This window comes from Carassius gibelio, chromosome B3, assembly GCF_023724105.1.
Source record: "Carassius gibelio isolate Cgi1373 ecotype wild population from Czech Republic chromosome B3, carGib1.2-hapl.c, whole genome shotgun sequence".
In the NCBI taxonomy this organism is placed as follows: Eukaryota; Metazoa; Chordata; class Actinopteri; order Cypriniformes; family Cyprinidae; genus Carassius; species Carassius gibelio.
Genome location: NC_068398.1, coordinates 23,510,989 through 23,537,330, shown reverse-complemented (window position 1 = coordinate 23,537,330; position 26,342 = coordinate 23,510,989). Strand labels below are relative to the sequence as shown.

The 26,342-nt window shown below is 38.9% G+C and overlaps 1 protein-coding gene across 1 annotated transcript in view; it reads right to left on the bottom strand.

The window, feature by feature from the left end:
• Positions 1–18,847, bottom strand: part of LOC127953607 (xylosyltransferase 1) — a 58,422-nt gene extending 39,575 nt beyond the window's left edge. The window contains exon 1 of the mRNA XM_052552829.1: positions 18,444–18,847. Coding sequence (XP_052408789.1) covers positions 18,444–18,713 — 270 coding nt within the window. The 5' untranslated portion in view covers positions 18,714–18,847. The remainder of the gene's footprint in view (positions 1–18,443) is intronic.
• Positions 18,848–26,342: the final 7,495 nt, after the last annotated feature.

Genomic DNA, 26,342 nt, shown 5'->3' with positions numbered 1-26,342 from the left:
GCGGTAGTCTGTGGCCCGTGTGGAGGAATAAGAACATCAAACGGCATCCAAGAAGTTGAGTGACAGAGGCCGTCTCGGATCACTGTACTCCTGCTTTGATTTTACAACACATCCCTGTGCCATGCTTACACACCTAAACTTTGCAGGTGTGCAGTTTGGCTCGATCAGGTTATACACACATGGGACTTGGGTGGCTTCCTCGGCAGAGTATCAATACATCAATACATCATCATCAGCATTAATTAGCATACCATTCCATCACTGCCATCCCCATTTCAAAGGCTCTGGCCAACGGCACAACTCAGCAGGTATCGATTTGATTTTTTGGTAACGCATTAGCATGCTGAACCACAATGAAAGGGTACCTTTGTCTGAATACAACGATCAAACTGCATTCATTTACATAGTTAGCAAAGCAATAAAATATATGGCAGCTGATAACACTAGTCCGGTCTTTTACTTTAATAGTTACTAATCTGGAAGAAACCAGCATGTGGGAAACTATAGTACCTTGTAAAATCTAATCACACAACACTGGCAGTCATTGTGTTGGGTTTCTATACGAATCATACAAACAAACCATTTCCTAATTATCCCCCATTAAGAACTACTTTATAAAACGGTACGCTGATACAAAACAAGCAAACAAACAGTAAAAAAAAAAAAGAAGACAACTGAAAGCCATGTTATAATGAGAAGCTGTTGCAGTCATGAAAAAGAGAACAGAAGGTACATCCAAATTTCTCTGCTGCTCCGCGACAAGTCCCTGTAGGCCTATATCAAAAAATATTTAAATGACAATTATAGACTAGATGTGTGAGGAGGGAACCAATTTAGAGAAACATTGGCAGCGTGCGCGCTACATCATTTATCTGAGTGTGACGCAGAGTGGTTGTCAATACGGGAAAATCAATGGCCAGGATAGTGATGCAACAGTCCTGTTCAGCATCGGGGTGCCCTTTCACAAGCAGCAGACCACTGCAACTGCATTCGGTGCCAGCAGACGCTCAAAACAATCCCCTTCTGTTCATGACTCAGTACTTTTGCTGTTCACACTGCTGTGCTGCAACTGCAAAACAAAATATCCACACACCATTCAATCCAATAGATTTCTGAGGTCTGTTGTTTAGTCTGAAACAAAGCCGTTTTTTCTTTTGCGTTTTTCCTTCATCTTCTTTACCTCAGAGTTTAATAAATCTGCAAACACGCCCTGAATAAATACCAATCACCTCTCTTCTTCATCTCCCTTAACAGATCTCATTTACATCAATCCACCACGGCGCAAATCCATCAGCTGATATCCAATTCTGACATTAACCCATGGCTGTTGTCCATGCATTAATGTGCCCTCAGATTGGAAACCAAATAACAATATTATCCACATCTGACGTCCCAGTTCTGCATGTAATCCAAGCTCAGTCTGGCATTTGCTTAATTTATCTCTTTCAGGTCTCAGCAGTTTAATTCTCAGTAACCCCTCAAGAAGCCAACTAGCTCTTGGCAGACCGTGCTTGGAAGTAAAAATAAGTCATCAACCAGGTTAGAAAAAAAACAGGTTCAAGAAGCCTTGTATTCTCACCAACACAGCATTTATTTGATTAAATACACCATAATACAGAAATATTATTACAGTTCAAAATGACTGTTTTCTATTTTCATATATTTTTAAATGCAATTTATTCCTGTGATGCAAAGCTGAATTCTAAGCAGACATTACGTCAGTGTCACATGATCCTTCAGAAATCATTCTAATATGCAGATTTGCTGCTCGAGAATCATTTCTAATTATTATCTGTGTTCACAACCGTTGTACTGCTTAAAGGGATAGTTCAGCCAAAGATGTATATTCAGGCATTAATAACTCACCCTCATGTTCTTCCAAACACGCAAGACCTTCATTCATTTTCCGAAAACATGAAATCTTTGATAAAATTCGGGAGCTTTCTGACCATACCGCAACACAACTACAACATTCAAGGCCCAGAAAGGTAGTCAGGACATCATTAAAATAGTCCATTTGACATCAGTGGTTCATTCTTTGATAAACGTAAAGTCTTCTTTTTTAATATTATATATTGTTACTGTTATGTTTGATCAATTGAATGCATCCTTAACAACAATACCATTGAATGGTAGTGTATTTTTAGCTCTTATCCAATCAGTGTCATTCATCTGAAGTGGACACAAGGCAACTTTTACAAACACAAACTTTATAAGGTAATTGACCAGTACAACCAGTACCCTGTAATTTATACACTCCGTTTGAACAAAATAGCCCAATGTGGTACCCAAGTACTGTTTGTTCCGACTTCCCCACTCGTTCCATGTCTGTTCTGGCCAGCCGGAGCTGTATAAATGTAGAAGGTAGCTGGAGGCTCCTACATGAACCTGCCCACCACTTGCCCACGCGTATCCATCTTTCCAACATTCAACCAAGCACAACTAATCCTGATCTCTAACACCTTTGGCCTGAGACCACAAACATTTAAATGCATATGCAAATGTTGTTTTGCATTCTAGTATCCCCACCTAACATCTTAACTAACAAAACTTCATTGGTAATTCTTAATCAAGCTGGCTGACCATTGTAGAATGCATAACTACGGATATTATTGTAACTTCACTTAGCATAAAAAAAACATGTGATTAAATTTTTTTTAAGAGTATTCGCTTTAAATGTTTAATTTATAAAAAAATAATAATAAATGCATGAATTTTATTTAATTTGTTCCTTTATATTAGAATCTCATTATCTCCATTCATCAATTAATGGCTACAACGTGAAAATAATTTTCGGCAGAATATTAATATGCGTGCATCTGTAGTCCCACCATTGGACTCTTCAGACACTCTTGTCTTAAGAACTGTTTACACAGAGGTCTTCAATTTAACTGGGCAAAAAAATGAGAGAGGAGAGGCTGAGATGTAGGGAACTGCACTATCTTTAAGCCCTTAATTTGAAACAATGATGGGACATGGAGTGGAGAACCCCACTTCAAAGACACAGTACGCCCATGAGCCTATTAAAACTTGAAAAGGATCACATAAAAGGAGGAAGAGGCCTCACAAAATTTGGAAGAAGAGATTAGAACAACTCTTCACATGACACAGTCAGAGGGACTGCCAGGGTATGAGGAGGGGAAAATAACACAGTTACTCACAGAAAGAGAAAGAAGTAGAGAGAGGGAGAGAAAGAAAGAAAGCTCTGAATGCAGAGGTGACGAATGACTTTGAAGAATTCGAGCAGAAAATGGATTCTCAGATTGGGGCTGAGCCTAACCCTTTGGCCTCATATCAGGCTTTTCCTGAGCTCTTCTGACAGCTCTTCCACATGCTGCCAGTCTACTTCCAACCTAACATAGTCCAGCATCATATCAGGAGAGTTATCGCGGTGTGTGTGTGTGTGTGTGATGGTTCCTACCATTGATCCTGTTACACCTGAACTTCTCGGTCTCTCCCTACAAGTTGTAGACACAGATGCAGGATTCCCTGCCTGCCTGGGAGCTGTTATGAAGTATTGATTTCCTTTACACTATGTGGCTGTGGTCAGGGCTATGTGGTTGCATTGTACATCACTGTGCTTGTGGGAGAAAGGAGAAAAAGAACACTGGGGTTTATGGATGAGTCTGACAGTGTGACTACAGATGCAATCCCACAATGCACTTTCCTGGTGGCATGAGGGATTTGTCTCTCAGAACAAAGTACTAAAAAGCAGCATGGTGGACAGGCGCCATAGCAGAACCATGGTATGACTGGATTACTTATAAATAAAAAACATGTCAATGGTTTAATGAAATGGAAATGAAATTACAGAATAATGTCGGAAACTGGATTTTATAATCACATCCTTGTCTATTGTGTCAGGAATTTTCAAACTGAGGTGGGCAGAAAGTAAAGTGAATGCAGAGAGGAAAAACTTCCTGTAAGGATGAAACATGCATATAACATACAAGGAAGAAGAAACAAAAAAAGGGGGTTATAATTTTTATATCTCATTACTGAAATGCATTTTGCCAATTTGAATGAAAATCAAAAGACAAATGTAATTACAAAACGTATTTTGCTCACCAGTTCTATGGGACTACTTTATATGCTTAAATAAATAAAAATATATGCTTGAATTTGAACTAAATTGAACATGTCTATAATACTTAAAAAAACTAAATGTTTTAAACATACATTACTTAAAACATAAAATTATTCATACGGTTACATGTAGATCTGCACATTTATTTCTAACTGTAAAAATGCATTTATTTTTGCATTTTTATGCATTAGAATTTTGCATTATAAGAGAAAATGTAAAAAACTATTTTATATTCTACAACATTTCTGTAATATTTTGTTTGTATTTTGCAAAAATGAAAATGAAAAGTCAAATGCAAAATCACTATTTTATGTGGAATAAAAAAAATCTGGATAAATGAATAGATTAATTCAAACTGAAAGTGAATGTAATTTTCTAGAACCCCCCCCCCCCCCATATTTTGAAAAAATAACCTTACAACCTCACTTGCATGCGATAATCATATGAAAATGCATTAAAATGCCTAAAAACCCCAGCATTGCGAGATAAAATACTTGAAATTCCACAGAAGTAATTGCTTTTAGCAAAGTGGCATAAAGTGTGCAACGAGGGTTCTGATGCTACTGGACGACATGTAAAAGAGAAGTAAGCTCCCTCTCTCAGCAGTGGAGCCTTGCAGGGGTGCAGCTGGAGGAGTGTGTGACCGCCATCATCAGAGGATCTCTAGGGCTCTGGCCTTTTCTCTTGGCCAGAATCAGCATCGCTTCAGACCCTATGGGATCAGTTAGCCAGTGCAGTGCTATTCATCAGACGACTAAATCCTTCCCATTACAGAGTGAAAGAGAGAAAAAGGATGCGCGATATAGACAGAGACAGAATTAGAATGTAAGAGAGCGAGAGAGAGAGAGAGAGAGAGAGAAAGCACACCAGGGGGAAAGGAATGATTAGGGAACTTTGAGGAAGCCATAGACTTTAATTACACTAACTATGCTGGTTTGGAGGGGAACTGTTTTAATTCCTCCATAAACTGCCCTTAAATGTTTCACAGGCCGTTCTGACACAGTGGCAGGCTGGCGCAATTCTTCCACGTCCCCTCTGTGTTGAAGAGCAATAACAGCGGGCCGAGGTAGATTAGCAGCAAGACTTACACACCCGGCGATGTCTTTTATGAGCAGCGCAGCCTTAATGTCACGGAGGCTGTAACCAACACTTACACTAAATCAACCCAAATAGAAACTTAAATGGCAAAGTGACTGAAAACTAATGTCAGAGGAAAAAGGACTCAAAGATATGCAAATAACAGCTCTCAGGATAATTACGGTCATTTATTTGCCCCCTCCTATTGGCTCAAGAGTAGATTACAGAAGCAAAGCTCAACTCTTAGAGCCAGTGCTTTGGCAGGCTTTCAGTCACCATTACTCAGTGGTGTGTCTCAATTGGATCTTTTCAGCGAGCTCAAGATCATCTGGGAGGCTCTTGCACTCACTCAAAGGCATCCGTGTACATGCAGATCAGCATGTGTATGATGTTCTTGGTGGTGCTTAGGCCTAGGCGGCATGAAGCACTTATACTGCATGAAATCTCCTCTACACAGTGGACAAAACTACAGCATATTCTCCAAGCTAACACATTTTATTATCTTGATGTTTCTGTAGCTTTAAACAGTATAGCATAACGCTGACAACATCAAGGTCTTGGGTTCGATTCCCAAGGGTACTGTCATATAAGCAACGTTGCTATTGTTAACTACAACAATTAACAAAAAGATACAATTGAAAATTAAAGAGAACAAGAAAACTAGCTTAAAATTGTAATTGACCATAAAATGACACCTCTCAGTTCAGTGGCCCCATCCATCCCGCTCAACTATGGAGAAGAAGAGGGCACTAGCAAAGTCAGAATGAGCCAATTCCCTCTCTTCATTAGTATTCCTTTCATTCAGCTATTCATCCTTTTCAGGTTGTGAATCTGGCCTTAAATGGATACCCCATTTCTCTTCTCTGGAGTTTCTAAAAGGGCACCCCAAAGTGAAAAAGTCGAACTGAGAGCCGTGCTTCAGTGACTGGTCTGTCCCAGTACACCAGACACTTGACATTTAGCGGTTCTTTCTCCACAGATTAAAGTGAAGAAGCACAAGACCGTGTGGGAGTCTTGATTCATAATCAGATGATTCACCTGTCCACCGAATCACCCTCCAATCAAAAGACTGTCTCCCGAGAGGCGGACGCTAAACCAAGTTACCGACCACATGTTATACTACTCACAGACGGACCCTTGACTAAATGACAAAAAGTCTGGTCCAATTCTCGCTAAGAACTACATACTTAGAAAGGATCAGTTGTGTAAAGTAGCCAACATCAATTAATACGCTACAATGCTTTGTCTAAAATAAATCTCTAAAAATTTAAATCAGTCACTTTAAATGCAACAAGTGAATTCAGGAATCACAACTTTTTAATATGAAACATGAAACAATTGATATATTTATTCTGAAATATGTTAACAATTAGTTTAAAAGTTTGAAATATTATTACAGTTTAAATTAACTGTTTTCTATTGGAATATATTCTAAAATGTAATTTATTCCTGTGATGGCAAAACTGAATTTTCAAATCCACAAACCTTTCATAACATAACATTATAAGCTAAATGTCTTTATGGTCATTTCTGATCAATTTAATGTATACTTGGTGAATAAATATATATTTAAAAAATGTTACTGGCCCAAATTAATCCTTAGTAAAAAAGTAATATATTAAAATGCATTTATTTCATACAAAGTATAATTCAAATCTAACATATTTACTGACATATCACTCGAGTCTTCCTGATATGCACATTATAATTAAACCGTATTCACAGCACTACTTGTGCACAATGCACATTTCTTAATATTAAGCCTAAAATGTGTTTTAATGTCATTATAGAAGAGGATTGCATTATCTTTGAATAATATCGATCTTTAAATGCAAGGTATTTAAACATTTCAATAGTTCCACTTTAGCACAATCAAATATACTTCAGTATATCTTTAGCTGGACTTCAGCACTACTTCTGCACAATTAAAGTGCCTTAAGTATAAAATGAGTTGTTCCAATTTAGCAGACTTTAGGTATACCAGTATATTATACTAAAAGTACAAATGCAATGTAGGGCTGAAACGATTCCTCGAGTTACTCGAGTTACTCGATTACAAAAATTCCTCGAGGCAAAAACTCTGCCTCGAAGCCTCGTTAAATTCCTATGACGCGCACTATACGCGCGGCGCAGGGATTTGATTGTGTCACACGGACCGTTTATTCACTCGGACCTTTTGAATTTAGTTGGCGCGATGGCGGAGAATAGATCTATAAATAAACGGCAGAAATTGTCTAAAGTGTGGGATCATTACACACGTAATAAAGAAGAGAACAAGGTGCAGTGTCTCTACTGCAAAATAGAGCTGGCATACCACAACAGCACATCTTCCATGATTCAGCATCTGAACAGAAGACATCCACTCTATGCTGTTTCACCAAGCATCGCTGAAACAAGGTAAATTAACGTAGTCTAAGCCTATTGATATTCGCTGATTTTAATCCCATACTGCATTTGTAGCGATGTCGTGATGCAGTTAGACTAGATATGATGTCTAACTTTGATGACGTTTTATAGTAAACCTAACTATCACGTTCAATTGCAAGAGTATAGCCTAAAAAAGAACCCCTTCACACACACACAAACACACGCACGCACGTACATTTTGATGTTTGTTTTGAGATTACAGCTTATTATTTATAATTGTTTATAATTGTTTTATTTACATAATTTTTTTTATACATTTTATACATTGTGTACCTGTTTGGCTTGATATTTTATATTCATTTTTTGTTCTCAGGTTAACTAAACTAAATTTGCAGAAGGTGCAATCCTTTTTTTGTAATGTTGTGTATTAAGAAGACAAAAAACTAAGTTTATATTCATATTAGTTTTACAATACATGTTATACATGTTACAGTAAGTTCACTTAACTGTACATTGTTCTATAATTGTTGGCAATGCCAACTTGGCACTTAACTTTTGGAGCCAAACTTTTGGACTTGGAAATAAATACCTCTGTTGAGAAATAAAAGCCAAATGCTTGTTCATTTTACAGCCACATCATTTTTGTTATGCATTATTTGTTTTGGTTGTTTAAAAACACACACAAATCGTTTTATCCGATTACTCGATTAATCGATCGATTAAGTGCTAGATTAATCGATTACAAAAAGAATCGATAGCTGCAGCCCTAATGCAATGTATTTTTATTAAGTACATATGTCAATGTATTTGTAGTATACTTAGCATTAAATACATTTTTATATACTGTATATATACACACAAATCAATTAAATATCCAAAAGGGACCCAAAACGATAGCCAGCATGCTATATTATTCATATACTGTGCATCACTAACTTCAGTCAGATTATAGCTTGCCAGACTGAGAAAGTTGCTTTCTAGGTTTGCATGAAATATGCATCATGCGATCTGCAAACAAACTGTGAGTGGACTGTGGACGTGCTGTCTGAGGCAGAGATCATACCACTCGCATACGAAGCTCTAATATCAGTGAGACAAAGAGTTAATAAAGACACACTAGCAACAAACAAAGTATTCCCAAACCCTCTGGGATTGCTGGGGATTAGGCCAGGGATTTGAGTAGATGCTGGATTAAGATTTTTTTTTTTTTTTTAAGGAGAAAATACACATAAATTGCAGTGTTCTCCTTGAGCATGTCATGAAGCCTGCACTTAATCACATCTAAATACTGAGGCTGGCTGGCCTGTGACTGTATCTCCAACAGCGGGCTCGGGGGTCTCCAGATCCCTGTCAGAAATCAATCGCAACCTTTGCATTTGAACACACAGACCAGCTGTTTAGAGGGATTCACAGGGGGTTCGTCTAAAAGAGTGCGAACGGGGACCCTCTGTTCTGCTGGGGGAATCTAACCGTGCATGGCAGAGGGAGTTTATTAGCATAACCTACCCTGCAGACTAAAGGACACTCAGAGGCTCGGTGGGAATTCACACCAGTGTATGATATCCTCGCATTTGCTTGCTTGCCGCTAAAAAAGAGAGTGGAAGAGTCACATGATCGGAGCTGTGAAAGAGTCTGCGTCTTGGTCACATGCAGCCGACATGATTCACAAGCCCCAGCAGACATTGCCTAGAATTATGCCCTTCCAGCGCACTTTAATTAGGTCTCTGTTGCAGGATGCATATTGTATAATGGACTGGTTGAAATGGCATTTGTGGCTCGAAAAAAGGTAGTGATTTGGGAGCTCCTGTTGGCTCGCAGACAAAGCTATTTGTGATTATAATATAACAAGATAATATTCTCCTCATTTACCACGTTAAATCATCGCCAACATTCACAGACATTCACAAATGATTCTCCGTCGGATACAGAAACGACAAGAGGATCATTAGCTTTGGCGCCGAAGGAGTTTACAAAACAAAAATAAGATATGAGAGGTCTCTCAAAGCAGAAGACGGCTGCAAACGAGGCCTTGGAAATTCACGGAATGATTTAAATTCTCTGAATTTCACACTCGAGCATAAAACAACACCAGGCCATATTCCCAGGATGCCGCTCGCTATCTGCACAAGACAAAAACAAACAAACACAAAAACTAGTTTAAGATGCCTACCAATGGGATTTTTGTCTACTCTTGGGATTATGGATTTGAAGTATTTGTTATTGCATCTGCTAAAATCCATGGCTGATATTAGGCCGTGTGTAATGAGGCTTTTGTAGAGTAGTGTGATTATCTGATGCTGGGTGGATTATGGTGGCTGCTCGCTGGGGATGCATACACGGACGAGCCGGTTTGGCCCACGTTCAGCGCTGGAATGTAGAGGACACAATATACACGGCGGACAGAAACCGACTGAGAGACCTATTCAGAGAGGAGACAGGAAGAGAGAGAGAGACGGACAGACATAAACTCCAGAGACCCTTCAACCTGTCTGACTAAAGCTGATCGTCTCTAGTTGTGTGTGTGTGTGTGTGTGTGTGGCATAGCTTTAAATGGCATGTGTGTGAATATACAGTAGTTGTACATGTGGGAGTGTTACTGCGGGGTTGTGGGGGAAATAGAGACAGACTTAAAGAGAGTAAGAGAGAGTAATTCCACTGAATATTACCTTTTTAAACAATGATAAAACATAGATTGATATTTGCGGTTTAAAAATCTAAAATCATTCTTAAAGAAATAGGCTAAAATTTTAACCATGATCATTGTAAACTTGAATTCGATCTCCACAACAAACCTATATACTGCTGAAAATAAATAACAAAAAATAAATTACAGAAAAGGCAATAATTACCTTCATGTTACGCTGATAAATGGTCAATATAATAAATAATTCAATTATATTCTGCTTTAATAAATGGCTAAACCATACAAAACTAAAGACTAAAATTAATCAAAATGTTAATTTAGTCTTCATGGCACTATAATGGACGTAATGAAAAATGGATATTCATTTTGAGATATTAAATATTACATTTAAGAGTGTAATTAAATTAACTTTAAGTGAGTTTTACATTAATGTATAAATTGGGGGAAGTTTTCAATAAATAAAAATCAAACAAACTTTATTCATACAGAACCTTTCAATGAGTAAAATAAGACGAATTAAGAATATCCATAATGAAATGTTGATTAATCATCATAACTGAAAATATTGGTATATTTGTTTTTGCAATATTTTCCCTGTATGCCACTCAGCTGCAAATGCATGTGCGATGATTTATCATGCTAATAAAGCACATAGACAAAGAGACAGCCAGGAATACAGAGAGCAAGAGAGAGAGAGAGAGAGAGAGAGAGAGAGAGAGAGACAGATGTAGCGGGGTGGTGGGGTGAGCCCTACCTGTGTGGATGGAGGTTGTAAAGCAGTCGATTGAGTTTATAACAAGTTTCTTTTCCTTCAGCCGTAGCTGTAACACAAGCCTCATTCATGTGACTAACACACAGTTACACAGTCACACACCCTGACCAACGTTTTCCAGCGCTCACACTGAAGGCATTCACATTGATACACAAGCCCTCTCTTCATCTGCAGCGCCAACCGCCGTCTTCTTCAATCATCAACTTCACACATACAGCATTAATGCATTTACTGAAGTGTTTGTATACTCCTATATTTCACCAGTTAAGCTGTATTTATTATAGGGATACGTAATATATCAGTACCATATTGGTTCTACTCAGCCTATATTACATATTAATTTGTATTTATTTTGTATCTATTTGTATCAGTCGATTTTGTTTCTGCGTAGTGTGCATGGCCGTGTTCTTTATATTCAGATTACCTTTGTCGCAACCAAATTATTTAATAATCTAGCACATCTCCAAATGCTGTTTATTATAAAGATGTGATGACTAAATTAATTTGCAGAATGAGTAATTATAGGCCCTAGTTTATTATTATTTTTTATTAATTTAGACAAATTATTATCGAATTTATATTTTGGCCATAGCATGACACTAATTACTGGCTTCAGAAATAATCTCTTAATATCAGTTCATCCCTAATATTCTGCATAGAATTAATCAAAACTTGACCGAACACGTTTTACAAAAAGAAAGTCAATACACAGATGCCACTCCATCACCCCGCCCACTACTCAACAAGCATCTTTAAGCCCCGCCCCCTTCCATTTGCACACAATGAGTGATAACAAATAGACATCAGCGATGCCAGGGGTGAGATGGAATTAAGGGCCTGTAGCGGCGTACTTAGCGAAGTATGAATAGTGACTGACCACAGTTATGTTAATGGTAGCATTACGGTGCAGCAATTTGCAATTTTTTCGATATCTGTGACAGGCCACTATTGTGCTGTCAAGCTTACATAACAATTAGCTCACTTTTTATGGACATGTTTATAAAGGACATAATCCACTGCTAGCAAGATATTCTACCCTAAAACACAATAGACATTCAGCCTCCTGAAAGCATTTTCCTGACGGTGGCTGTGCCAGGAAAAGAAAGTCTTTATCACGGTGCTCGGTGTAAACTATAAACTCGGCCCAGCGCTTGCTTTCTTTTTACTAGATGAAGTCATTGGCGAGGCAACGGGACCGAGCCCGCTCATTAAGAGAGCACATCATGGAATTGTTTCTGATAACCATCAGCTTAACACAGAGAAACAAATCAATAGGTGTTGGCTCGGTTCATTACGTAACAGTCAGAGAGAAATGAAAGTGCTCGGTTTGGTCTTCTCTGCTCTTCTGGAACGAAGGTAGCCTTATGAAAACACATTCGCCTCTAGTCTTCGAAAGCCGTGCAAAAACAACCTGGCTCAACTTTCCCGATTCAAAGTCATCCATCTTTACAAGGTCTGAGATATACTCCCCTCCCTGTTTAAGAGCTAATGGAGAGGAGGAAATGCTAACAGGGCAGCTGTCCAACTGGAGCTGGGGCAAACGAGCGCCCTGGGGCAGCTTCTGATGATCAAGCAAAACAACGACCAGCCTGGATCAAATGTTGAGAGAGAGAGAGAGAGAGGGAGAGAGAGAGATGGCCTTTAAGCACTCAGGCATACTGACGGAGTGCGAGTCAGCACTGCACAGCGAGGAGAGGAGAGGATGGAACAACTCAATAACAGGAAAAGACTGACAGAAAGACAATGTCTCCACTACACAGTTTCTGCTAAGACAATTAGTTGCGTGACTGGGAATGACACAGCTGGCCGGACAAAAGGGGAATTTTTGTTTATTTTGTTTATTTTGTGTGGTAACATTTGACGCTTTCCCACTGCGTGTTACGACTCGGCACGGCTCAGTACGGTTTGCATTTCCACTGCAGTTTAGTATGGCTTTAGAGAGGGCAGGATTGTTCACACGTCGTTATAGTTGCACCGCCTCTACTGCCACGAGTCTCCATCAAGCTCTCGCTGGATCCGCTCATCTGCTGTCAGTGAGAGGAACACCTGTACTTCCTCAACAGACAACGTAACTTTTTGGAGAAAAAAGGTTGCGTTCGATCATTGGTTTGCTGATTTAAATCTAGTGGTTCTTTTGTGTGTGTGTTGCAAGTTCAGTGATGCAGGTAGTGACGACTCACTCCGGCCAATCAGTGTTCAGCAGAGTTTGCATGTCACGTTTTGTTAATGGTATGGTTCACTTGGAACCTCATCCGAGATGGTACTAAAAAAAAAAAAGTACCAGGTACTGTAATTTTTTTTCTTGATATATATTTTCTGTAATTATGAATTTAAAAATGTACAGTTTATTATTTGAATCTATGACACTATGAATCATTACTTTCCCAGTTTGTGTGACTCAAAATTTTTGAAAACAAGCAACTTTGTCATCATCTCTACAATAGAAGTCCCAGTGGAAATATAGAGATGGGGGCCTCTGAATATTGTCTTGAATAAATGGGGCCTCCGCATTAATTCATGTCAAATTAGGTCACAAAATGTCACATTATTAACAAAATATGACTGATAAGTCATATTTTGGTGCAATGTCTGGTGCAATGGGACAGTTCTATTTATTAATGCACAAAATTGCTTTATTATTGCGTTACTGATAACAAAAGTAATTATGCTACAGAATTACTTTGTACATCATGTATTTTGTCCTGTGTTATTTCTGCTATTTATTAAAGTTGCTTGATAAGTTTCTTTTCTTTTTTCCCTGTTAAAATTATGGACAACATTTGGAATTATCCATAAATGCGGTTAATTTTTTTTTTTATTAAAACAACTTACTTGAATTAAACAGAAATTGGATTTGCCTTTTTTCTGTTCTTTTAACCGGAGTACCGGACATTGTGTCACTGGGAATTTTTAAACATATAAAAATAATAATAACAAAAACATTTACAGAAACCCTGATATATGTCTACAAACTAGGCTGTGTGATAAGGATGAATGTGAGCCTGAGGACTATGATGCGTTATTCTTAAGCTTTGTCTCCCTAATCATCATTGGGTACACTCTGTGGAGCTCTTCTAGGAGAGATCACTCCACATGCTACAGTGGGTGAGAAAGAGCCCCATAGGTGTGCGTGTGTTTATGTGGACACTTATGTCACTGTCGGTCCCCAGAGCCCCTCCCACTGGGAAGCCACCGCTAATTCAGAAGGCGACCGGTCAGCAGATAATGAGCACATTCACATTCAGCACACACGCTGAGCACGACATGAGAGATTGATCACCATCAAACCCCACTCCCCTCGCATCAGGAACGTCCTGCGGCGACAGGACCCGAGCGGTGTTTGAGCACGTGGGACCGGGTGACCTGAGAAGAATCAGAACATGCTGTAACAAGACAAACGTGGCGTTCCCCTCACCTGGTGCGCAGCGGCATCTGGCTAATGAGAGCATGTTACAGCAAATGTTATTGCTGCATTAACACAGGCATCAAAACACGCCAAGCACATGTGAAATTAACTTAATCACCTTCACTGGCATGTTTTACCCAACCCTACATCTGCCCACCGAAATCTTTCAATTAGTGGGGATGCCAAATTTATCTAGAGCTTTTCTTTTAGCACAGGAAGAGGAAGAGGGGGAAAAAAAAAATTATATAAACCCAGAATACAAATTAAAATGTAACATTTATGTATAAATATATAGTAATACAATTTTCTTACTGCATTATATAATATATTTATACTGTATCATAATTTTATATTTTGTAAATATATGTGTGCGTGTATGTCAAGTCACCTTTATTTATATAGCGCTTTTAACAATATCGATTGTAACCAAGCAACTGAACAGCATTAAATAGGAAAATATAGTGCATCAATAGATCAAAAAGCCTGTTCAACATTGAATTCAATGATGTCATGATCCAGCTCAGTTCAGTTTAAATAGTATCTGTGCAATCAAGTCAACGAAAATGCTGGTTTCATAAATGTAAGCATACATAATTAAGTATACATAATGTATTATGTATATTTCTCTTTTTGGCCCACAGAAACCTAAGGACAGGATTTCCTCAACACTGTGTGTGTAATAACATTAATAATTCTGTATCATTTTCTTATTAATTATATAGAAAACTTAAATTATTTTTCGGGATCATGCTGAATCATTGAACCAAGTTGATTTTGAAAATACTACATTTTGCACATCCATTTATAGTTTAATTTAAAGGCCAGCTTTAATGGCTGATTTTACATCTGGGCTTGGAAATTCTTTGTATAAGTGGCACAAAACTACTTATTCATAAAGTAAAAACTGCTGATGTAAATGAGCCAATTTTGCCATTTACAGAAAATCCCACATTTTTCTGAGGTTTAATCCACATACAGCCAACATCCCCATTTCCACAGGCAATGGAACTTCCAGTTTCAGTTTCAGGAAGAATAAGCAGAAGAAACCAAACAAGGAATCCAGAATTGAATAACCAAATAATACACAAATTATGTGGACCGACCGAAATCTGCTGACACTTCTGCACCGATTTCCTCAAATATGTTAATCAAGATAAATGAGTCAAAACACGAACTTGCGAGAAACAGAAGATTCTTCTTTCCTGCAGTGTTTCCGCTGGGCACAGATCGCGTGTGGGCTTGGGTTAATGCCATGTTCAAGAAGGCAGCGCAGTGGCCCACGAGAGGTGAGAGGTCATCTGTGTCTCACGTCTCTTTAATCAAAAAGGCTGAAGAGCAGACAATTTGAGCCGGCAGAGTTGTGACTGTGGTATTAAAGAGCAGTCCGCAGTTACACAAAGTGCAGAACAAAAAGGGCATAGCCACACCTCCATCTCTTTTGCTCTCTTGAAGTCAACACAGGCCAGGTAGAGTGCAGCACTTCAGCCAAACACACAGACAAACAAAGACTCACAACGCTTTTTAGACAGCCACAAACACACTAGGCAAAGCCAGAATAGAAAAATGTGACCCCGCACCACCAAACAAGTCATAAGGGCATTTTTATTTAATTGTTTTTATTGAGATGTATATAAGATATAAACTTTCTATTCATGTATGGTGTGTTAGGATAGAACTGTGTGAAAATCTGGAATCTGAGGGTGCAAAAAAAAAAAAAATCTAAATACTGAGAAAAATGCATTTAAAGTTACTATTCAAAAATTAAGTTTTGATACATTTATGGTAGGAAATTAACAAAATATCTTCATGGAACATGATTTTTACCTAATATCGTAATGATTTTTGGCATAAAAGAAAATCTGTAATTTTGACCCATACAATGAATTTTTGGCTAGAAATATACCCGTGTGACTGATGGTTTTGTGGTCCAGGCCACAAATGACTAGAAACAGCAAATTAGCCTGGTGCAATTCCAATAGCGACTTCCCTTTAGGCATCTACTTCCTGTCTGTGGAACTCAGCAGGTTTGAGAGACTTCAGGGGGCGGAAGAGATGCATCTTCTGAAACACTCATGTTTCTAACTCTCGCTCCAGCCTTCCCACCTCGCCGTCTCAGGACGAGGATCGAGATAAACAGCTGAAACAATCGGGTGCCCACTTTAATCCTCTGCCAATCCTGTTTGCCAGAATAAACAGCCCATCGAGGCCACAAACTAATCAGAGAGCAGAACAGATAAGGAAGAGCAGAGAGTGTACAAGAAAAAAAAAAAAGGGTGACCGGTGCTTGGGTCACCCAAGCCACACTCTTTAATTATTGCAACCGGCCACGTTTGAACGAATCGAGCGGCACAGGACGCTTCCTGCAGCAGAGCCGGCTTCAAGCAAGCTGATGGCTCTACAGGGAGCATTTCGGAGCAGACGACACCGAAAGACAGGCACACTTCACACTGCCGAGGCAGGATGGCATCGAGCCACTCTGCTGACATGCACACATTTACTGGACATTAACACTCCTGCCAAACTGCGAAAACCCGAAGGCAAAGAGGTGTGAGAAGCAAGTCCTGCTGCAAATATCATCTGTCGATTAGTGCTGGAGGGATCATAACGTGCACTTCAGACTGCGGGCTTAAATACGACCACAGAAGAATAGAGTTATCACATTAGACACAGACAGAGCAACAAGTCTGTGGGGATATTAGCCAGAGACTAAATGAGACGGAACGTCGCTCCAGGCTCGCTGTAGTTTACATTACACCTGGATTAGAAAGCTAAATTAACACCTTTGCAATTAAAAAAAAGAACCTTACCACATGGAAGCCAAATGGTGATGTTAGTATTAGCCTGCAGTGAAAATCTGTTCCAGCCTGCATGTTTTTACATTACCCAGATATACATGAACACAATTAGGATCATTTTGTCTTCAATGAGGAGAAAGCTGTTCAAACACACAGCTATAGAGATTTCCAATTAGATTAGGCAAACCTATGTTTGAGAGAATTATGTTAATAAGATATACATGACAATTAGTATCAATTAATCATGAAAAAACGAGGCAGACTGATGAGGGAGTGTAGCGCTTTCACCAAGGTGGGCCGTTTAAGGTATTCTGTGTGAATTCATTAGAAACACTTTAATATTTTAGACACTCTGGCTGTGAGAGAGACGCCTATCTAGAAGCCATTCTTAGATATGCGCATCATAAATTTTGAATAACATAAACATCAATTCCAAAAAAATGCAGTCTAGGTATAGTGAACCATAGTTAAACAACTGTCATATCACAAACATTTGCTTTTTGACCAGATAGTTGAGTTTTAGAAGCTGATACTCATTAAAAAGAGAAAAGGTAACTATACAGAGCTATTTTTACTTACTTATACTCTCACTCATGTTACCTAATGAAGTCACATTTACAGAAAAATTTTATCAACTGAGCTTAAAACGCATAAACATAAGGTGTTAAGCAATTTTGCAACCTAAGTGTGAAAAATATATATATTAAATGCATTTTAAGACACGTTTCAGTTAGGATATTTCGGTCTATATTTTGACGTATAGCAGTTATTTTATGTTATCAAATAAAATACATTTTAATTTACCTAACACAACATTTGCAAACGTTTTATTATAAAATTGCTCGATAAACAGCAATACAGCGTATTTAATAAGAAAACTGACGCTTTTACTCGACAGCCATAGACATAGTGACGAAACCGGATTATAGATCATACATCCATTCACTCTTCATAAAGGTCACGAAGAGATCATTGTAACAGACAGCGATCCGCCACACGAGATCACAGACTGTGCAAAAACACGAGATACACAAGTGTCCATCAAAACTGCGTCTTACGCGCCGCGCGCGACTGTCACGGTCTCATCCGCGGAATACAGTCATGACAACAAGAGCTACAGCTCATCACATCACATCGTAAACAAAACACCCTGCCCGTGTTTGTGAACGCAGAAACACCCTTAAACGCTGGGTTTGGGGATCAGGCATCTTTTCCGACCGAGAACGGGCCCGTTATGACGGCGGACCGCGAGGAATGAATGGAGCGCGGTGAACGGGGGAAGCAGTCCGCCTTACCGGCTGCTGTTTGTGTCGACTGGCCGCTCTCCCCAGCGGCGGCTGCTGCTGATGCCTCGTCTGGACGCCGCTCTTCTGGTACTCGCTGAAGGCTTTGTTGATGCCGATCCGGTCCCTCTTCTCTCTGCCGTTGTCTTTTCGCTCTTCTCCGGTGTCCAGACTGCTGAAGTTCCACACGATGAGCGTTTGGACCAGCAGCACCGTCAGCGCGGCGATTAACGCTGACCGCGACCGGCGAGCCAGCTTACGGGCGCACAAACCGCCGTACATCTTCACCCTGAAGCGGCGAGGTGCCTCTGCCGTGCGCCGACGGTCCGCTTTGTGGCTCAGCGTCGCGAGAGAAGCAGAGAGAGAGAGAGAGAGAGAGAGAGAGTGTGTGTGTGTGTGTGTGTGTGTATGAGAGAGAGAGAGAGAGAGAGAGAGAAAGTGAGAGTGAGAGAGGATCATGAGATAAGCTGTGCGCCCCCTCGTGGTGACTCAGGTAAACTACACGGGGGTCATCCACGAAATGGGCGCCTTTCCCTTTTGGAAAGGTGATTTATTTTCATCGTTAGTAAACATTTTATCTGGCAAACAAAGACTTAATTGTTGTGTTAGTTCGTTTAGACATTTTGATATATGCTGAGGGATAGCCGTGGCTTTAAAAAAGCAACTGGTTGAGGAGAACAAGGTTGGCTAATTTACAGTTCATTAGCAGTCGGGCTCTCCAGGTGAGGTTGTGATACTACACAGGGCACTTATTAGAAAGATACGTTATATATTCCTTTATATATAGCCTACTATATCTTAAAAAAAGTGGTGGACAAAATTATTAGAACACTAGGATTTCCGGCAGCTAAAAATGGTTTTAAGTCAGCTGATTGTTGTATGTCAGTATAGGGAATATCAGTTTCCATTTCCAAACATTCATTTTTGCCATTAATTGTAATTATCCAGTGAGATTTTTGTTTGCACAAGGAGACTGACAGCAGCCAGTGCTCCACACAGAGATCTGATCTGATCTGATCATCATCAATCTGTATGGAATAACATGAAGAAACAGAACAAACTGAGACAGACTCAGTCCAGGAGAACTAGGAAACCTACCTGCAAAGCTACCTGAAAAACTCTGCTCAAGTGCACCTAGAGAAAACACTGCTTTAAACGCAAAGGATGCTCACACCAAATGTTGATTTAATTTAGTTAATTGATAAAGAAAATCTATTTATGACATTATTTTTGAAAGCATCCTTATTTTGCAGCATTTTCACTCAGTTGAAATGTTGATATTTCTACAAATATCTAGTCCAATGGTTTACTGATTTAAACAATGATAACTCTCCTTCCTCAATAGAAAAACCTAAGAAAATATATGATAAAGTGATAAAACACGATGGTCTTTCTAATGTTCATTTTTATTAGTATTAATTTAAAGAGAAGTTATAATGATAACAGTGTTGACACATTAAATATATGTAAATTTGGTGTTTCGATAAAAATATGTCCCCTAAAACTTATTTATAGAGCTATATAAAGACTAAAAAAAAAAAGTATTGCTTTCATTTAGATTTTTGTTTCAAATAAAGAGTGTCATTGACACTGCTAATACAGCAAGGAGAAAGAAAGACTTACGAGTGGGAACAGCCATATTAAATCACATAATAAAAAATAAAAAAATTCTATATTTTTGTAGATGTGTTATGAAAAAAATGCTTATAAAAACTGGCATCATATTTTACTGGCATCAGATATTCAATAAAAGTCTATTTTTACACATTCATATGTTAGGGAGGGACACCAAAAGAACCCATTTTAGTGGAAAGCCCCGTGTAAAGTTTTTGGAAGGGACCAGAGAAACCTTGCTTGCTCAAGAATAAATCTTTGCAAGACCTGCAAATCCACATTAAAAATAAAAAAATACTGAAACCACAAAATACTGTCAATGTCCGTGTGAAAGATCAGCAAGTTTCAAAACTCTGAGGTTCCTCTTTTTAATAATTCACTTCAGATTGTTGTGTGTGCCGCTGTATGAGCGGAGGACAGCCTCGGGGATGAAGGTGAACAGCCACATCGTCTTTCAACCTGCCTTTGTTACTGTTCACCGAGTTCGAGTGAGTTCAGTGGCTGCTAATTGCTAGTGTTAACCTGTCAGATTTAGAAAAAGAGCGATAACCCCGGGGAGCCATCAGGATGACTTCCCAATACAATGAACCCAAGTGAAGCATCGCCTACAGTTTTTAATCAAGACTGAGACCATCCTTCATCCCGCATAGCGACTCGCACGATGGGGAGACACAGTTTCCTTGGGGATACCCTCTGTGTCCCTCTTCCGTTCCTTTAGAAGTTACGGAGACAGAGAAATAAAGAGAGAGATACGTGAGAATGCCATTCTGCTTAGAGATAAGCGAGCACTGCTGTTTGTTCACAGCATTCTTGACATCATTAAAGTTGAATCAGCTGCTCTATAATTCACAGCTCTCTCATTGAGATGGAGATCACAAGGCTTTGATGAATTTGAAAGAAAGCACGGGGCACAGTCACACTTCATTCCCCTCAACCCCCTCGGGCAGCAGACGCTGAGGTGTGCAGTTACGAAGGGGCTATGCATGTCGACATTGGCTGTCAGTATAAGCATGTATGGGTCGTTAGATCTAGCAGAAGGAGAGCTGGAGTAAGAAGTCAGGGACATATGCCCTTGGGCCGACATCCTCTCCATATGCCTCCTCTGCAAGAACTTCTCATGCTCGGAATCGGTTTGCATGGCTTTCTAATGAAATCTCTTCAGTGAACTTAAAATGTCAAGTTGACATGGCAATCTGTCAGCTTGCCAAGACTTAAAATCTGCCATCAATGCAACATCAATCTATTTAAATTACATACCTGCAAAAAAGATTTCTTAAGGATCGATTTAAAAGGAAATGTATTCACATTCATTGCCTTTATTTACAGGATTTCAAACTGCTATGAAAAGGGTTTCATTACACATCATGCAGAGCAAAGTGTTCGCAGACTTAAACCACTGACAGCATCGCCAGAATATTCAGCACATCAAGGCAAAAAACTGAAATGCTTTGAAATGACGCCCACACAGACTTCAAGACTTGTTACAGGAAACACAAGATGCATGATGTTTACCTGATCATTTTGAGCAGAGAATCAAACTCGTTCTGAAATCACAAGACAAGAAGTCACTATAGTGACAACAAGCTCAAAAACATCGTATATAAAACTAGCAAACAGCCAAACAATACACCATATTAATTTTTCAAATCCTAGTGCATTCTGGGAAAAAAAGAGAAATAGGGACTGGATATTATTCAGTGTAGGCATATTGTAACATTCATTCACATTCACATAACGTTCATTCAACTCATCTGCTATTCAGTTTTGTTTGACTTCTGAGTAAATCACGACAGAAGAACATCACTTAGATGCTGTATTCCTGTTCCTGAAAGTAAACACACAAAACAACTATAAAAATGAGGGAAATCCTTGACTATTTGTGCATTATTTGCTTGATCTAAAAAATAATTTTTAAAGAAACGCTGTCTCTTTTTAGTCTCCCTGTCTGTAGATAGTGACAAACACGTGCTCCTTGTATTGACGGGCTGATCATCTGGGCTAGCGAAGCGTCTTCTGAATCCTCTGAGTACACAGATAGTTAGCGCACATCCTCAGACCTCCACTACATTCACCCTCTTAAGACCGTGGAGAGCATTCGAATTGGACACGCTGATAAGAGCGCCGCTGTGAATAAATCCATGGATCAGTGAATCCCTCCCTGAAAAGGACATCAATAGCTTTGCATACAAAATCAATCACATTTAATTTTCACCACCATCATCATCAAAAAAAAAAGTAAAACATAAAGAGTAAAAGATCTAAGATTCAAGTACAGCTAGATAACAGATCCCCAAGCGAGTGCGTCTGGGGTTGGTTTCTTGTTCTATCTCTGCGCCATTTGAAGTATGACATCTTTGAATCCTCCCACTATGGCTTAGCCTCGGCTGACTCATTCACGATTTTAACTCCATACATCAGATCCGCCGCTGAGCCACATCAGGACGAGCAGAGTGAGTGACACAACATCAGGTTGAACCTCTGACCCCTAGCACAGTCCCTGGGGAAAGAAACGGTGACACACTCATCACGGTCAACCATGAAACACTCAAGCATTCCCAAGCACGACATTTACTCTGATCGGAGTTGAATTGCAGTGTTACGCAGAAATTAAGAGTTAACTGATTTCTCATGGAAAAAGGCCCATTGCAGCTCGGTCTGCCTGTTGTTTTTGCACCTTCCTCTCATGCGGGCTTTGATTTATGGTATCGCTCATTGAAAGTGGGAGATTGAAGTCACAGAGCGCTTCCCATCACGGCCCCACCACTGACCTTGACCTCAGACACCGCCGGGCTCTCATCTGTCACAGCGCTCGCATCTGTCACTATCCAGACTGCTGATAACGGATCCTGTGCTTATAGACAGGGATCTTTTTTTATCCCGATTTATTGATTCGCTGAATAATTTATCGTCGTTAATTTTCCCTGACAAATTGTTTCCTCCCTTGCTTACATTTCCTGAGACGACGAGGCCTGGGTTCATTCTGTTTTTGTTTGCATTCGCTCTGACATTGTGGGTTATGAGGCGGCAATGTTTCCAGCTCCTGGAAGAGATGCTTTTTTGTATTACTGTTTTCTCGATAGCTTTGGCTCATTTTTGAATTGTAGTGGCTGTTTTTTGGACAGCAGAACTCTATTGCATGCAATAGTCATCCAAAATGAAAGTGTTTTTTTTTTTTCATTTGTTTCAATGTTTTTTCACCATAGCAGTCAATCCTGTAAATGTTCAGTATAAATTAAACTGACTGCTTCCTGTACTATACAAGAATGCCAGTTTTGTCCGGCTGAATGCTTCTGTGTTTTTAGATACAGATTTGAACAGTAGGCAAAATTTACTGGGAAAAGTGAGTTGATTGGAAAAATTATAATTCCTGTTTCATAACTATGGCACATAATTTGCCAGTATAGCATGTTATGAAAAATACATGTACGTCTGACAGATTTTTTTAAATGAATGGTTCATTTTGCATGTAATTAGTCACACGATGAAAGAAAGAATCAAGAAAGTTTTGATCAGTAAACCATGTGCATTTAGTTTTTGTGCAAATTGTAGACAATTGTAGGTACTCTTTTATAGATATGTAAAAAAAATGAATTTTTGTAAACAATCGCCAGGACATATTTCTCAAATCAAATCAATTATCATCCAACAAGCACACTTTGTCACTTATAAAACAATGACCTAAAAACACTAACAACATGTAGCATTATTAATTTTTTGTGAAAAAAAAAAGATTAATCATCCTCTGTACTGTTTGAATTTATTTTTCCTAGTTTGTACTATTCTGAACAATGTTTTATGACCGCCTTATGATAAATTGCTTGTTGTTTTCCTCCTTCGAATGTTACTTTGAATAAAAGTGTCTACTAAATAAATAAACATAAATGTAAACGTAAATTAAAACGTTGACACCTGTGTAGGTGTTCAGCTGCATCTAACTGTTTTGATAGTAATGCATTGTATAGTATTGTATTTTGTTAGGTTTTGAACTTTGAAGGATAACAGGTTTGAAGAAGAAGAAGAAAAAAAACATATAAATGTGCACACTGACTTGTAGGCACATCAAGTCTTCGTTAATCTTAAAAAAGTAGTCAGTGAATGTATTTTGTGCCAAAGCAATGGTAAATTTTCCACATTTTAGCCCACATAGACTGTTTTTTTTGTGTTCACTGTGAAGAGCTTTGAAAAAGGTGTCCTAAGTATTGAAAAATGGTTTTAAAAAAGTTGTTTATCCATAAAACTCTTTTTTTTATATTTTTATTATGCAAACAGACTATTACAATATTTACAAAAAAACAAATTAAATGCAAACACAAATTCAGAGACCAACAAAACATACATATCAGTACGATTTGTGTGTGTGCATGTGTGTTGTGTGTTAAAACTCTTTAAGTTGAACAGTTTTGAACATGTAAACATGCAAATTGGCCAGTAGGTCCATAGAGTTTTGGCATGGTTGTTTCTGAGTGAGAAAACAATTAATGTAATTTGACATATGTAGACACTGAATATATTTTTGACAGTTTAGCCCACATAAACAGCTGTTTACTGTGTGTACAGTTTTAAAAAGGTTACCCAAGTATTGTAAAACAGATAATATAGAAAAAATCTGTAAATTCAGAGAACTAAATGAAATAAACTTCTCATTTGAGCATTGAGCCAAAGCGACTGAGGAAAACTGGAAGCTGCATAGTGAGTTTGCGGCAGTGAAGGTCAGGTCTGTTAGATGTGTCACTCAGTCTCTTTCCATTGTGAGTCACCTGTGTCTCCTCACGCTTCTTTGACCTTCCACAGCAGCCACTGCTCCTTGGGGCAACACCTCTCACGCTCCACAGGGGGCTCCAGTCGTGACGAGGCCATCCATTTCCCACGATGCACCTGCAGCCCTCCTGCACACCTTGCCCGGAACCTTGTTAGAACAATAAAAATAGTAGCATGGAACAGAATAGATGGCGAATAGGACCGGGACAAAAAACTAGTGCGCCAGCCAAGATACTCTCATAGGACTGCTACAGTTCAGCAAAGCAGGTTAGACCAATTAAACAAGCGTCAGCCGCTTTCGCTGATTAGCATTCACACCTCACACTGTGCGGGAGAGAGAGAGAGAACGAGATGATTTCATATGGAACATGTTTCATATGGAGCGGATTCATAGGCTCCAACATAAGCTAATTTATTGAGCCAGCTAAGCAAAGCAGCTAGGGATAGATAGCAGGTCGAAGAGCGAGTATTATGTGACTATGTTATGGCTTGTTGCACAAACTTCAATCACGGTTGGACGTCCATGCTCACATTCATCTGAGGGATTACACCTCTGACAGGAAGACGATGCTTCACATACTGATAAGAGTTTGCTTTTGTTTCCTTCCCCGTCGTCATCACAGCTCTGCTGCTCTTCACTCCACTCGGCCGTCTAATTCTCCCCAGGCAGAGGTCATTACATTTCCTATCTAAGCAAGAGTATTTGGGCTACACAGATCGATGGTCTTGGTAAATGCCAGTTGAGACTGTGTGTTGGGTCCATTACGAGACTAGTCAATTGCGGGATTTAGGCGGCCAGATTTACAAGACATGCTCGACAGAGGTGATTGTGGAAGGAGATCAATGTCTCCAATGGCTGGCTTTTGTCACTCTGGGAGCATCTGTAGTTCACAAGAGGAGGGGAAAAGGTTAGTTGTTGTTGTGGGTCACCCTCTGTGTCTTCTGTGGAGGAGCGAGTCTTGCACAACCTGGCAGAAAGATGGCCGTGCATCTGCTCTAAAATCAAAAGAAATAATAAGATAATGGGAAGATGTTTGGTATTTTCCTTTATTTTCAGAAATTCTAAGTAGATTTGCAATCAATTTTCATTATTGTGAGGGAAATAATACACCAGTCACATTTTTATTTTAAGGTCCAATACTCACCATTAACAAACCATTGACTACAACATTTGCATCAATAACCTCCTATTTTGCTGCTTATTAACAGATAGTAAGGTAATTGTTAAGTTCAGGTATGGGTAGGATTAAGGACGTAGAATAAGTTCTAATAAACAGCCAATATGTTTATAATAAACATTCTAATAAACAATTAGTTATTAGTGAGAATTGGTCCCTAAAGTATAATCTTATAATAATCTTATAATCATATAAATATAATGTTGAATTATAGTAATTGAAATTATGTAAATAATAATAATTAAAAAAGAGAAATATATTATAGTATTAAAGTAAATGTCTAAAAAAAAAATCCATTATCATGAGAAGAATCACCAGTGAGAATTATGTGAATAAATAAATAAATAAATAAAATGGGCAA